This window comes from Carcharodon carcharias, chromosome 15, assembly GCF_017639515.1.
Source record: "Carcharodon carcharias isolate sCarCar2 chromosome 15, sCarCar2.pri, whole genome shotgun sequence".
NCBI lineage: Eukaryota > Metazoa > Chordata > Chondrichthyes > Lamniformes > Lamnidae > Carcharodon > Carcharodon carcharias.
This window is the reverse complement of record NC_054481.1, coordinates 11,873,807-11,889,848: the sequence shown is the minus strand read 5'-3', so window position 1 is coordinate 11,889,848 and position 16,042 is coordinate 11,873,807. Positions and strand designations below refer to the sequence as shown.

The following is a 16,042-nucleotide window of genomic DNA, read 5'->3' as shown; positions in this document are numbered from 1 at the left end:
AACTCTTGTTTCTGTTTCCACTGGTGCTGCCTGATTGGCGTTTTCTTTACGCAGCGGGGAATACTGTTTGGAAATGGAGGCATAGAATGGGACCCACTGTTAGAGTCTTTATCAAAACTTGCCCTCGAGTAAGGAGCCAGTAATCTGTTCCATGTTAGCTTGCCCTTCCTGCTTCGGTTTATTTTCATCACTTCAAATCAATGATCTCCAATTGCGGGAAGAGGAAAATGGAAATAAATCTGATATTCTTAACAGGAGGGCTGTTTTGTATCCCGGTATTTTCTACATAACGTATTGACGCAGGGTAATTTAAGGCAGGTTTTGGGAACTCGGAACTCGGTAAACCTTGGATTAGGACTGAGAATTGAGATGGGATTTTTCTTCCCCATCCCACCATCCCCAAGAATAGTAGGTACAAAGGAATCAGTACTGGGGTAACTAAAGCTTTTTTAAAAGAAATACTTAATGAGTTGGAACAGTGCCCAGTGCATTTGCCCCTAGCCACAAGTAGCTAATTGGGAATCCAAATGTCCTTCTGATTAATAAATTTAAATAAATAATTAGTACATACCATAGTTGAGCATGTGATCTCTCTACTTGTATTTGTGCGGCATATGCTTGGGAACATCAAGTGTCAGTTGGTAAAATGGTAAGCCATCTAACAACATGAGAGGTTTTTGTTTGTTGAGCACTTTGCTTCCTTAGCTACTGAATAATGTTGGATATTCTTCTAAGGGGGAACTAGATAAGTTCACGAGGGAGGATGGAATAGACAAATAGGGTGAAATTAAGTAAGGTGGGAGGAGACTTCTGTGGAGCATAAACAGCAGCAAAAAAATCTGTCAGGCTAAATGTCCTGTTTCTATGCTGTACAGTTTTTATGAAGTAAATGCACATATGATGTAATAACCTTTATTGTGTTGCTGTACAAAAGCCATTTTCCACCAACGTTGGAGCGTGTGGCTAAAATAGTCAAAACAGCTGCACACCTGTGGCTAGTCAGCAATTTCCAGTGGATAACACTGGGTTGGAACTTGGGGGGTTCATGGACCACGTAACTTTTCCTTGTTCCAATCGTTGTATTCTTGTGGACATCATTCCTTATATATGCTAATATTCTTTCCATTTTGTTTTCAACTCTTTCTTCCCTCTGCCCTCCACCAGTGATGTCCAATTCCTCAGTCTTTGAATTAACTTTTTCTTTGACTTACCAGATTCAGGATGCCAGGAATCATGTTGGACAGGCCCTGTACCTACTAAACAGCAGAGATCAGACTTACCAGTTTAAAAGTGGGGCTGAGGTCAACAAGGTCAGTCAGGTTTCAGTGTTTATGGCACATGAGCAGTAAATATCCTTGAATGATCAATGCCTAAGTTAATCATTAAATGAAATTTTTTTAAAAACTAGGTGTACCTTTTGAATGTTTAATAACCACAGATTGTTTTGTTAATATATAGTAACTTCTATCTACAGGTAGTCTATATACAGATAGAAGTTAACTTTCAAGCAATGATAAATAAAAGATCGGGTTGCTTTCCTCTTCCCCATCTCCTGTAAGTGACACGTCCCACAGAATTGGAATGGGTGTACTTTAAATTATATTTCAATGTCCCCCATACAGTATTTTAGCACTTATTTCTAAATCATCCCCTCTGCTCCAGTTTCCAAACAAGTTTCTTACAACAATATGGAAAACCATAAACTTCCTTAAAGGTTCAGCAAGCTTATCCAGTCAATATCTAAGCCACACAGACCAATTTCAGTTTCTTGGTCTGCACTGCGATCTCTACCAAATTGAGGGTAGCAGTGCTACAGTTTGGTGGAGGTTCCCTCCCCCCCCCCCCCACCCTGATCATATTCCAGCAGCCCATGCTAAGACGGTACACGTTGGATGGTGACAGGAGTTTGGTGCAACTCTTCCAATAATCAAATGTCTGATTGACACTATCTAGCCATAAATATGAACTGTAGTTTCCTGGTGAGACTAGAGGCTGCCTGGGGTTTTTGTACCCCAGAATGAGTTGGTGCTTTTAGAAGAGCAGAGAGCACTAAAACCCATCTTCTACAGGAATGTCGTAATTGCCAACTGTCACTGTCATAGGTTGGCAGGCAGGCAGGAACAAAGTAAAGATTCTGTGTAAAATTACAACATCAAACTATTTTCTAGTGATATAAATATAATGGCTCTCTGTGAAGTATCTACGAAATGATTCATAACCTCTGATGTGTCAAAGTGATAAAGTAGCGTCAGCGTGTCCTTGACTGCAAAACATTAAAATTCATTTAGTTTTCAGTTGAAAATTGCTTCACATGAAATATGGCTCAATTCGCTTCCACTGTTGAGGCAATCGTGACTGGCTTGTGAGTTATCTGGTCTGTCTGTCTTGTGAAGATAATTATCTTTTCACATGACTCATTGTGGCACATCCTCTCATTCTTCCCCTACATTAAAAAGAATACAAGAAAACAACTTAGCTGAGACTCTATCGCAAGAAGTAGAAATTAGCTTATCAATGCCAATAAAGATAAATATCTGTGTAGAATGAAGGACTTTTTTTTTTCCACGTGGTGCTAGAGTGAAGCTAATGTTGTGTTTACCATTAATTAATCCGAAAGATTATCAATAATTATTAACCAGTCCTAAAGCCTACCTGACAAAACCGTAGACATTTTCTTTTTAAGCTCATGGATGCAGTGATGTTGCAGCTAACCCGTGCTCGCAATAGACTTACCACTCCTGCAGCAATGACACTACCGGAAGTAGCCTCAAGCAGTTTGATGGTGAGCACATATCCTACTCTGTGTGACTGACCAGTGTCTTTAGATTTGCTGCTTTCCTTCCCCCTGCTATTTCCTCTCTTGCTCTCGCTCTCTCTCTCTCTCTCTCGCTCTCTCCCCCCACCGACCTCTGCACCCATATATTACAGCTGTAGCGTCAATGAAAAGCCAATAGCTTCAGATCAGTGCTATAATTGTAGCATGTTTGCAGCCTAAATGGTAATCCAAAGACATCTAGAATTAAAGTCCATGTCTCAGATATTAACTCTTTGTCATTAGTTTTCAGACAACACAAAAGCTAGCTTTAGGAAGGATTGTGGATGGCATTTCTCCATCTGAAATTAATACTGGACACTTCAAATGCAAGACTGTTTAATTCATATCTACAATAAATCAATCATGTTAAGTGCACTAACTTTGTATCACACTGCACAAATATATATTTGTCTTAACATGTTCCCATATGACTTTAAATAACATGTTCCTGTGCAACATGAACATTCCCATTAATATATTCCCATGCGACTTTATATTCCATTGGTTAGGAGCTTGTGGGAATATAAACAAAGATACTCATAATACTTAAGGAATTTGACTTTCATTTTATCAGCTTAAGCCAATGTTTATTTGTATATATTTGTAATAACTAAATATCTTAATTCTCTCTTAGAAAATGTTCACGCCACCTCTTCCGGGTGATGTCTTTGCAAACTTCTACATTAACCTGAGCAAACTTTGTTTGATTGTCTACCAGCTCCATCTTCTGCAACCCAATTTGAATAAGGTGATATATGGCAGCAGTGTTTTTATTATGTTACTGTTACAAATATGAAGTTTGTAACATTGTTACGTTTTGGGACAGTCTCTATAACTTAGGATAAAATGAAGGAAAGAAGTCTGTCATGTGAACTGTTCTGAATTCTGCCCAACAACAAGCTTGGGTGGCTTGGTTGTTAAAGGGTAAAGGGGGCCCAGGTTGTTTTACTGAAAATAAGGTGCTTAATGTTCACACCTGTGGACAATGACAAGGGCATCTGATGACTGGGTGGAATGTTACTGTCCAAGTTTCCACAGGGAAGTGTTAGGAATATCAGGTTTTTATAAACACTTATGCCTCAAGCCATCCATTCCATTTTGAAATTAATTAGAGTTTGGAGGGGTATTCTCAAGGGTAGCTAATTAGCATTTCTACCTGGCTACAAGGCCCATGTGATTCACGTTGCCATTGAGATGGGCTTTAGGAGGAAATAATCCATTGGAAGCCATTGTAGGATCGGTTTGCAGGTTTTCCAAAGATATTCCTGATATTCTAAGACTTCACAGACATTCAATCTGCAAGAATGCGAGAAAAAGAGCAGAGAGATAGAGGCCGCCTGTCTCTATTGTTCACCACGCATCAAGTTTGTGAGGATTTAAAAGGGGCTGAAAGATTTACCTAGCTTTAACTAGAAGGAGGAATCTCCAGGGTAACAGTCACTGTGAAAGTCAATTCAAGGAATAGAAGTTATCCAGTTGGAAAAGAAGCAAGTCATCGGGAGCTGAGAATATCTTTGGACTGGTTTTTAGAGAATGAAGTGTCCTCTTAAGGATCAAAGTAAAGTTTAACCATGGGGGGATTTTCAGTCATTTTAAATGTTAAATGTGGAAACTGTTCTATAGTTTAGAGTATAATTTTCCTACTGAAATAGTGTTTAGTCAGTGTTGCTTTTAGGTTGTTACAATAAAAGCCTTAAACCTTGAAATATTGTCGTATGCTCCTTTCAGTCATTCACTGGAAATTCAAATATGTTTTTACAAGTTATCTATGTCATTGGGGATTGTTATAGTACCAACTAAGATCACCATCTCTGGCTAAATGTATTCTTGGAGTTTCATCACATGACTTGCCCACCCCTGCCCCCCACGCTCCAGCCATTAGTCGGCCAACACATCCATCCTTGTGACGCACTGCCTTCCTACACCAACTGGAAAGCAAAAAGACATGTTACCCATTTGGGTGAAGCTTGACTGTCAGCCAAACAGCTCCCCCCACCACCCCCATTTACAATGTTTTTTTTATATCTTTGTAAGGCAAAATGTTCAAAGAAAATGTCAAAAGAAGCAAACTTTTTTCAATGTCCTGATGATTTTTCTCCAGGGTTGTACACAGCAGTGCCCAGGAGATTTACTTGTCAATTCCTGGAGATTCCACCCCAATTCTGGAGGGTTGGCAACCTTATTACCAGCCAACTAGACGTTTTAAAGAGAAACATCGTTTGAACTGTTTTGTACAGTCGTTCAGTAGTTTGTTAAGCACGACATTTTGAATGTCGCCTGATGTCGAGAAGATTTAAGTTGGATTTTGGGTCCGTTGTGCACAATTTTATCAGTGCTTTAGAGAATGAAATGAAGTTTGTAAGTGACACAAAATTGGATGCATTGGTGTTGAGCAACGTGTGATAATGCAGTGGGATATGGGCAGGGTAAATCGGTGGATGGAAAGCTGGCAGCTGGAGTTCATGAATAATTATGTAGCGGTAGAAGGCAACATGTGCCCAAAATAATAGCAGGAAAGAAACATAAGGCCATTTGATAGATAAAACACTTTGTTCAGTGTTCACCTGTAGTGAAGAAAACAAATAAAATGTTTCGATGTATAACTAAAAATGTGATGCACAAGGCTGAAGGTGACAGAAGTTGTATTTGTCCTTGGTGAGATTAGTTTTCGAGATTCTATCATAGAATAATATTGAGACTCTCGGTAAAAGTGTTCACATTCTGGAATAAAAACAGAAAATGAAAGGAATACCCAGTAGGTTTGCGGGTTTCTGGAGAGAGAATCAGAGCTAACATTTCAGGTCAATGATCTTTTGTCAGAACCGGAGCAGCTCACTCTCTCTTGACACCTGAGTTTAGCATGATTCGTAGTAGTCTCAGCCTATAGTTACACTGTGGGTTCCTCAAGGGGAGGGAGAGTTTCCTAGTTATGCTCTAATTCTTTAATGAAAAGAAGGAAAAACAAACAAGGAGAATAACCTGTGTTTTAGTTCCACTGGATTGGATGGGCTGTCTTTCTTTTCTCCAAACAGAAGCTTGTGACTGTAAGAGGTTGAAGAGCTACAGAAACAGAATGTACTGTATGATCTTTAATGTGAGTAGATGAGCGGTCACACTAACATCTGTTCATAGAGTTATAGAGGTCTACAACACAGAAAAAGGCCCTTCGGCCCATTGAGTCTGCACCATTCGAACAAGTACCTAACTATTCTACTCCCATTTTCCAGCACTAGGCCCATAACCTTGTATGCCATGGCATCGCAAGTGCACATTCAAATATTTCTAAAATGTTATGAGGGTTTCTGCCTCTATCACCCTTTCAGACAGTGAGTTCCAGACTCCCACCACCCTCTGGGTGAAAAAATTCTTCCTCACATCCCCTCTAAACCTCCTGTCCCTTACCTTAAACCTATGCCCCCTGGTTATTGATCCCTCCACCAAGGGGAAAAGTTCCTTCCTGTCTACCCTATCTATGCCCCTCATAATTTTACACACCTCAATCATGTCCCCCCCTCAATCTCCTCTGCTCCAGGGAAAACAATCCCAGTCTATCCAATCTCTCCTCATAACTAAAACTCCAGCCCAGGCAACATCCTAGTAAATCTCCTCTGCACACTCTCTAGTGCAGTCACATCCTTCCTATAATGCGGATTCCTGAACGCAGTACTATAGCTGTGGCCTAATCAGTGTTTTATACAGTTCTAGCATAACCTCTTTGCTCTTATATTCTATGCCTTAGCTAATAAAGGCAAGTATCCCATATGCTTTCTTAACCACCTTATCTACCTGTCCCGCTACCTTAAGGGACCGGTGGACATGCACACCACGGTCCTTCTGATCCTCGGTACCTTCCAGGGTCCTACCATTCATCGTGTATTCCCGTGCCTTGTTTGTCCTGCCCAAGTGCATCACCTCACACTTATCCGGATTAAATTCCATTTGCCACTGATCAGCCCATCTGACCAGCCTGTCTATATCCTCCTATAATCTAAGGCTATCCTCACTATTTACCACCCCACCAATTTTCGTGTCATCCGCGAACTTACTGATCAACCCTCCTACATTCAAATCTAAATTATTTATATATACCATAACCAGAACAACCAGTTCTACTGGATAAAAACAAAAAAACTGCGGATGCTGGAAATCCAAAACAAAAACAGAATTACCTGGAAAAACTCAGCAGGTCTGGCAGCATCGGCGGAGAAGAAAAGAGTTGACGTTTCGAGTCCTCATGACCCTTCGACAGAACTTGAGTTCGAGTCCAGGAAAGAGCTGAAATATAAGCTGGTTTAAGGTGTGTGTGTGGGGGGCGGAGAGATAGAGAGACAGAGAGGTGGAGGGGGTTGGTGTGGTTGTAGCGACAAACAAGCAGTGATAGAAGCAGATCATCAAAAGATGTCAACAACAATAGTACAATAGAACACATAGGTGTTAAAGTTAAAGTTGGTGATATTATCTAAACGAATGTGCTAATTAAGAATGGATGGTAGGGCACTCAAGGTATAGCTCTAGTGGGTTTTTTTTATTTTATATAATGGAAATAGGTGGGAAAAGGAAAATCTTTATAATTTATTGGGAAAAAAAAAAGAAGGGGGAAACAGAAAGGGGGTGGGGATGGGGGAGGGGACTCACGACCTAAAGTTGTTGAATTCAATATTCAGTAGCAATGCTTGCTGCATTGTTCCAGTGAAGCCCAACGCAAACTGGAGGAACAACACCTCATCTTCCGACTAGGGACTTTACAGCCTTCCGGACTGAATATTGAATTCAACAACTTTAGGTCGTGAGTCCCCTCCCCCATCCCCACCCCCTTTCTGTTTCCCCCTTCTTTTTTTTTCCCAATAAATTATAAAGATTTTCCTTTTCCCACCTATTTCCATTATATAAAATAAAAAAAAAACCACTAGAGCTATACCTTGAGTGCCCTACCATCCATTCTTAATTAGCACATTCGTTTAGATAATATCACCAACTTTAACTTTAACACCTATGTGTTCTATTGTACTATTGTTGTTGACATCTTTTGATGATCTGCTTCTATCACTGCTTGTTTGTCGCTACAGCCACACCAACCCCCTCCACCTCTCTGTCTCTCTATCTCTCCGCCCCCCACACACACACCTTAAACCAGCTTATATTTCAGCTCTTTCCTGGACTCGAACTCAAGTTCTGTCGAAGGGTCATGAGGACTCGAAACGTCAACTCTTTTCTTCTCCGCCAATGCTGCCAGACCTGCTGAGTTTTTACAGGTAATTCTGTTTTTGTTTCAGTTCTACTGGATGTTGGCCATGTCAAACTAATCTGGCTGAAGCTGTTGAGGTTGTTAGCATAGTGGATAGGGGAGTGTCTATGCATACTCTGTATATTGACTGCTAGAAGGCAGTTAATAAGGTTCCACATAAGAGATTATTAGAAAAGATGAAAGAGCAGAGAATTGGAGGTAATCTTGTAATATGGTTGTTGGTTGAGAAGAATGAGGTACTCTATGGATAAGGGGAATGTTTCCTGATTATATGTGACAGTGGGGTTCTCCAGGGCTCTGTACTGAGGCCTCAGCTTTTCAATGAATAAATCAATGGCCCAGATGAAGGAATTGAATTGTACTGTAAAAGAATTGTATGTCCATGTTTGCAAATGATATTGGGGTAGGGGGCAGAGTAATCTGTGTAGACGGGAGCAGGAAGTTGTATAGAGACATTGCAAGGCTAAGAGAGTGAGCAAAAATAGGGTAGATGCAGTTTAATGTGAGAGGTCAATCACTTTGGATGAAGGAATCGAGTTTTATGTCTAAGTTTGCAAACAACATTAAATAGAGGCATGGTAAGTTGTGAGGATGGGAGCAGGAAGTTACATACATTGGACAGACTAAGTGAATAGGTAAAATGATAGCCACTGGAGTTCAGTGTGAGATCACCCATTTTGGAGATAAGAAAAACAAACCAGAATATTTCCTTAATGATAAGAGACTCGAAGTTATGGAAAAAGCAAACACACAAATCAGTAAAAAGCTATGGTGTAAAAGAAATTGTAAAGGACTGATGGAATGCTGGCTTTTATTTCTGTATGGGTATGGAGTGTTGGACTACAAAGAGGAGGAAGTGATTTTTCACTTGGACAGAGCTTTAGTCAAACCCCATCTGCTGTATTGCATTCATTTTTTAGGCCTTGGAGAGGGTGCAGTGCAAATGCGCCAGAATTACACCAAGGCTTAAATTCGAATAGATTGCATAGACTTGCATTATATTCTCTTGAGGTTAAGAGATTGTTGTGGGGTAATCTAATAGAGCTGATTAAAATGATAATGAAATCCAATTGAATAGATACAGAGAAACTGTTTTATCTGGTAGAGGAATTCGGAACAAAAGGATATAATCTTCAAGTTAGAGCTGGGTCATTTTGGAATGACATGAGGAAGCATTTGTTCCACACATTGAGTAGTGGGATTTTGGAACCCACAGCTTCCAAAGTGCTGTAGCTGCTGGGTCAGTTGAAATTTTCAAGACTGTGATTGATCGATTTTGTTAGGTAAAGGGTTCAGGGGATATGGAACAAAGACAATTAAATGAAGAGAAAGTATAAGTCAGCCGTGATTTAATTAAATGATGGACCAGATTCAAGGGACTGAATGAGTTACTGCTGTTCCTGTATTTTTATGACTGCAAGTATATGTCATGTTGTTTATACAGGATCATGCACATTCGCAGACGCCCAGTAGGAGATTAAGGATAGAAAAGTGACATCCTTCTTTAATTTAAGTGTCTAAACTATTTGATCTGAGACCCTGAGATTGACAATGTTATCCTAGCATCATTCTAAACTCCCTGTTTGCTTCTCTCTTTGTGTCATATCGATTATGTTCCATTTAAACAATGACATACAAAACAATAGAAAGTCCTGGACTTGGGGTTGGAAACTTTTTTTTCCAACCTCGATAATGAAGTTATAATGTCAAGTATTAAAACTATAGAGGTTTTATATAGCTTTGAAAGAATTAATATCTTACCAGCAGTGCTGACATCCTTCACAATAAGAAAATAATTACTGGGGAGTCCTATGATATAAAAAGTTCTTGCTTTGTTTTTGGACCATCTTCTTATCAGCTTTGCCCTTCACCTTACAGAACTTCAAAGCTGCAGGAAGCTCTGTACTGCACAACCCAGGATCCATGTTGTAAGTGCCCTTCTGAGTTTCTTCGTTTAGGAAATAGATTCATCTGTTCAATTATGACCCAAAAACTTGGTTTAGTATGAAATTTCCTAGGTGAAGGTTAGAAGGTACAGAGTATCTAATAACCAGCAGCCTTTTCTGACCTGTTATATGTTTTAAATTGAGTTTTGCTAATATCTGAAAAAGTGCCACTATATATATTGAATGTGAAACGTTTAAATTTCAGTGACAGGAGCCAGAGAGTTTGTGTGTATTTTTTTTTTTTGCATATACTTTGCATTTGCTACATCCTTCCAAGAAATTTGATTGCTTTTTAAATGATTCCGTATTATTTGTTTATTCCCTCTGGGTATTTTGCACTGATTGAGAAATAGATTTTTTCTGGGGTTTTTTCAGCCCCACTATTATGGATATCTCAGAAAATGTACATTTGAAATGTTTGTTCCAGAAATTTGGCCAGAGGACAAAAAAAAAAATGGCCATTTGAAGTAGTTACAGATCCAAACATCATATGATTCATCCAACAAATTAAAGATGCTTGCTGTTTTAAAAGGCACTTGCTAAAATAATGGATGTTTTTCTGCAGGTTTATTAGATCTACGTCACACCTTCACAAAAATTTCATTGCAACAAAAGATTCAAACTCTAGTGCATAAGTGTAGAAACATCATAATGTCTCAGTAACATTTGTTAATTTGCAACTTCACATTTCTAATGGATGTCTAGGCTCTCCACAAACACCTCATTAATGTTGTTGATTCAGTTTTTAAAAATATGTACACATAAATGACAACACCACAATTTGAATTTCAGTAGTTAGATTGATGGAATTGCAGAATTCAGTCTCCAAAAAGGATGCAATATCGTGTGATAAAAATATTAAACCACTATACGCCAGTGTTCCCATGGTAGAATACTGTTGGGGCCATTGTATTTTTCCTGGGATCAAATTGCACAATTCTATCCATTTTTTTTAAAGTACTGTTACTAACATTGTGTTATTGAGATGACTTAGTGTAACATGAAAGTGTGTTTCGACTGTTGCACTCATGTTACAAGTTCAGTGATACATTGCTACTATTACTGCATTATCTTTTTTATAGGAACATCACTAAGCTACAATTCCTCTAATTAAATGTGAAACACAAAGTTTGTAATCCTTACTTGTCTATGTGCTGAGGTTCGTAGCTTGGATGTGCTGCCAAAGTTAGCTTTCAGAGGCTGGATGCTTTTCTGCAGTGGAGATGCATGAGGTGTCACCTCTCCTCTTGTCTGTGAATGACATGCAGCCTCATTGAGATCTAAAGAAAGGGAAGGAAATGCAATCAAAAGGGTTAAATCTTGTATTTCTCAACGGTTCCCCCCTTAGTTCCAGTACTTCATTCACAGCTAGACTCTGAGTTGAAATTCCAGCGTCGGCTGCAGATCTAACATAGAGCAAGAGAATCATCAAATCAGTGGGCTTCCTTGATTGTAGCACTGAAGCATGTAGCAAGAGTTTCTTTCCTAAATGTTAGCAAGAATTAATTTCAAAGTGTGTTTTCTTCATTCTGTGTTGCAGTGAGCTTAATAACCAGAAATTTGAAGTCAGTCATGTGCACAAAGTGGAATGTGTGGTCCCCTGGCTGAATGACACGCTTGTTTTCTTTACTATCGCACTACAGCTTTGTCAGCAACTGAAGGATAAGGTATGGTCTATTCAACCTGTCTGTGAACCAGAAGTATCATCTGATATTGTGTGATGGCCTCTTCACAATTGACTACTTTGTGTTCATAACAAACCAGTTATACAACTGAAAGGGCAGATAAAATGTTGTTCTTTATCTCTAAGTACAATGGCCAACACCATTGGGTAAATTTTACTGGATTATTTCTGGGCTGCTAAATTGAACAGCTAGATTCCTCCTGATAGCGGAAAGGTGTCCTTTCATCGGACGCATGCAGACCTCTCTCTTCCTTCACCCCATTTTTTTAGAACAAGAACAAAGAAAAGTACGGCACAGGAACAGGTCCTTCAGCCCTCCAAGCCTGCGCCGATCATATTGCCCGTCAACTAAAACATTTTGCACTTCCGGGGTCCGTTTCTCTTTATTCCCATCCTATTCATGTATTTTGCTCCTCTTTGGCACTTCTCCACTCTGTGATTCTCCCTGTCAGGCAGAGAGCAAACGCTGCCATAACTCTCTGCTTTTGCTAATTCTGCTCTGTAACAAACAGTGTCTGAGCTGCAGTGCTGCCTGTAATAAACCCCTAGGGTGTTACAGATTACATTAGCAACTTCCTTAGATGTGCAATCCTTCTGGCCTGGGCACCTTGCCAGTTTTAGCCCATTTGAAATTGAGCTGGACTTGGTTAAATTGAAAATATTGATATGTTTTTAAAATTGCGATTTGAAAAATTGTACAAGTTAAATAAAGATGTCAAAAAATATTGCCTTAACTAAATGAAACTCTTAATAGTTGAGAGTATAGTTGGCGCCTGTCACAAAATGGTGAAAATAACACATTTAATATTTCCGTTCGTCACAATGAGAAGCTGTAGTTAGTTTTGTGCATTTGGAAAAAAAAACTGACAGGGGGTAAAGTACCATTGAAGAAATATCTAACTTTAATTCCAGTAATAAAACTTGCTTCTTTGGGAATTTGGATGAAGTATTGTATTGGGTTTTTTCTATTGGATATTGCAATGTTTCTTTTATTTGTCTTCACAGATTTCTGTGTTTTCCAGTTACTGGAACTTCAAACCTTACTGATCCTGAGCACCAGATTAAATGAAGATCAGTCTGCACTCGGAGCTGGGGCAGGAAGTGGGCACAGAGTCTGCCTGCTGTAAATGCTGTCTCTGAATATTTTGGGCGGCCTGTTTAGAAATAGATAACTTAACACACAGTGCACTTAGCTCGCTTGCCCTTGATGTGTGTCACATGTTTTAATAAGTTGAATCCATTGTGGAACCTGGTCTGGCAAATGTTTGGAAATAAGTCTCAGAATCAAATGCAGTCTAAATTTTTAACCCTGCGATCACTTTTTGGTAGTTGTTTATCTCAAAATTTTAGGTTTTAATGGATGAAGGTGTGGTTTACTACTGCTGCTGAAAGGAAAGTGGTAGCAAATGTATTGAATTAGAAGCAGTGATTTCTATAGCATTACACAGATTTTGCATTGTGCACTTTTGATCAATTTCAAGTTGCAGACTATGTGGAATAAAGGCGGGAAAATTCTCTCTTCAGGGAGTTGAATGTTCAAGCACTGAAGCTAATGTTTTCAACCTGTTTAACAGGGCAACAAAATAACTAAAACTATACATTATACCTCTTAGTGGACCAGCCAAACATTCTTGAACTACAATATTCTTGGGACCCAGAGATTCGTTGATCAAGAAGAAATGGAAAGACTGAAGTGTTGTCATGTTTAAGTTCAAGCAGATCATATTTACACAGTTTGTACATTATTATAGCATTAGTTAGTTTTGAATTTGTGCTGGTCACAAATCCATCAATCCTCATGCTCATGACTGCTTTACCAAGAAATCTTGTGCCTGGATCTAGATTATTCTTCCGTCAGGATTTCTAAACTGGTGATTGATTAAGCATTTGTCTTTTTAATGATTCAGCAACTTAGAATGAACAAAAACAAAGATGAAAAATGCTGAGCTCAGCTTAATTTATACCGATCTTAAATGTTTTAGTTTATTGACCAGATATGCAGTGCTAAAATTTGTTTGGGAGCCTTATATGTGGTCGGTGTATCTAACACATAGTTTGGTTAATTGTGTTGGGCATGTGTTTGTCTAGAATCTTACAGATAACAAATACTAACCAATTGACACTAAAATATTGGAATTTACACTGCATCGTTAATGTAAAAGTTTGATTTGTGCATTAAAAAAGAACACGGGAAATGAATTAAATATGTATTCCTGAAAAGTGAATCCTTGCACTTTGAAAATGTAATCTGTTCCATTAGTCCAAAAGGACTTGATATCAAGATGTAGGAAAAGTTTTACAGTGGAGTGTACACAAGGGGATCTCGAGCAGTCAGATAAATCTCCCCAATGCAGGACGTAAATAAAGTGCATTTGTGTAACACTTCTGGATAGGTTGTGGGTAGAGTGTGTGTGTATTAATATTAATCAATGTTCATATTTTGGTTGCATGTTTGTATAATATTTGGATATTTGTCATTGTTCACATTGGCAAACTAAGACAACCGATTTTTCAGCTGTTTGCAAATGTGATATTAATTTTGAAAGTATCATTCACAATGCAGCTATGTTCAGGATCCAAAATATTGTATTTCAGTAGATTGTAGTATTGAGAAGGTCATTGATTTTTCTTTGAACCTTAACCACACAAAGCTCTAATTATGTCCTTGTGTTAGAATCCAGTACAAAGGATTGCCACCTTTTTCATGTGTATCTTCAGTTGAGAACTGAGAATATCCAAAAAATCAATCCTGTTTCTTCTAAATGAAGTTTGACATGGCGTGGAGTAATACTGTTTCAAGCTCTCTGGTAAATAGTGAAATTCATTTCTAAGTAATACATGTGTGAGGGACACAAGTTGTAAAATATCTCATTAACAACACTGTGATTATATATTCAATACTGATCAAGTTGAGCATTGTTCAAACTGTCGTGACATTTCCACCAAATAAGGTGGCCCTTCTCAACCAACTGTAACTTTCAATGTCCGGTAGCTGTAGAACTTGTTCTAAAATGATCAAACCTACACTTTTTCGAATAATTGTTAAATACCATTGCCTTCTAAAAGGTTTACGTGATTTTCATGAGTCTTGTACTGCTCACTTGGCTGCTGACTTTAGCCAATGTGCTTGTATAAGATATTGCAAAGCACTGGCTGTTTCCTTGATTTACACAGCATTTAACAAAAGTGTAACATTTTCAAATGCTCTCCTATCTTAATGATAACAGCAGTAAGTTACAAACCAGCACATGTTTTGCAACATGTTGCCTTGGTCTGTGGAAATAATTGTGCGCAACTTGAAATTTTTCACTGGAGGAGACAAAGTAACCCTTAACTTTCCTGCGAGGTTTATTAACGCACGGAGAGGGATTGGGAAAGTTTTCTAGTTTTAAAAAAGAATGAAAGCTTAGCTGGAGTGCTTAGAGTTTGGTGGTGACACAGTTTACTGTATAAGGTGTTTTGTCTTATACGAAAATTTATTTTACCCTTTCATGGGATGTGGGCATCACTGACAAGACCAGTGATCGTTGCCAATCTTTATGTGCCCTTGAGAAGGTGGCGGTGAACCCTCTTGAAGTGCTGCAGTTCATCTGCTATCCGTAACAGCTTTAGTACGACTGAATGACTTGCAAGGCCATTTCAGAGGGAAGCTAAGAGTCAATCACATTGCTGTGGGAGGCATGTAGGCCAGACCTGGTAAGGGTGGCAGATTTCCTTCCCTAAATCAGATGAATTTTTATGACAATTGATATATTGACTAATTGAATTTAAATTGCACCAGCTGCCATGATTCTGTGTCGCCAGAGCAATAGTCTGGGCCTCTAGGTTACTAGTCCAATGACATTACCACTACACCTTTGTCTCCCCTTGTTACTTGTGAAGCTGTTTTTTGTAATGTGTGCTGAAGTTACAAGCTGTACATTTGAACAAAGCAACATGCCGAGTAGAATAGGCCAGTTAACTTTTATTTAAAGCTCAAACTTATGGGTGAAGTAAAGGAGCATAAATAAGCATGTGCCACATAAGCTGATAATTTTTTTAAAGCTGTGATGTCTTCCAGGATCATGTAATATGAATATAGTATGTTAAATATATTCTATTCTGTTGCTATTCCTGTGGTCAATCTCAAACAATGTACTTATGTTTTGATGTCTGCCGTATGTATAATGATGTGACTGAGACAATTATATTTAATGTGGATGGTCTAAATTATTTGGAATGTATAGTGGACCAAGGGAATCATTCAGATTATATCTGCAATAAAGCATTGATGTCAAAGTATATAGTTGTTTAGCACTAGGTTTGAGTCCATGTACAATTTCATACATTTAGAATCATATTTTGAATTGCTG

The 16,042-nt window shown here is 38.7% G+C and overlaps 1 protein-coding gene across 3 annotated transcripts in view; it reads left to right on the top strand.

Moving 5' to 3' along the window:
- Window positions 1–15,971, top strand: part of rogdi (rogdi atypical leucine zipper) — a 33,602-nt gene extending 17,631 nt beyond the window's left edge. For 2 of the 3 annotated variants that reach the window (XM_041206618.1, XM_041206617.1), the window contains 6 exons: window positions 1,215–1,310; window positions 2,684–2,782; window positions 3,450–3,563; window positions 9,939–9,988; window positions 11,547–11,673; window positions 12,696–15,971. In XM_041206618.1, coding sequence (XP_041062552.1) covers window positions 1,215–1,310; window positions 2,684–2,782; window positions 3,450–3,563; window positions 9,939–9,988; window positions 11,547–11,673; window positions 12,696–12,737 — 528 coding nt within the window. In that variant the 3' untranslated portion in view covers window positions 12,738–15,971. The remainder of the gene's footprint in view (window positions 1–1,214; window positions 1,311–2,683; window positions 2,783–3,449; window positions 3,564–9,938; window positions 9,989–11,546; window positions 11,674–12,695) is intronic. The other variant, XM_041206619.1, reaches the window with a different exon arrangement.
- Window positions 15,972–16,042: the final 71 nt, after the last annotated feature.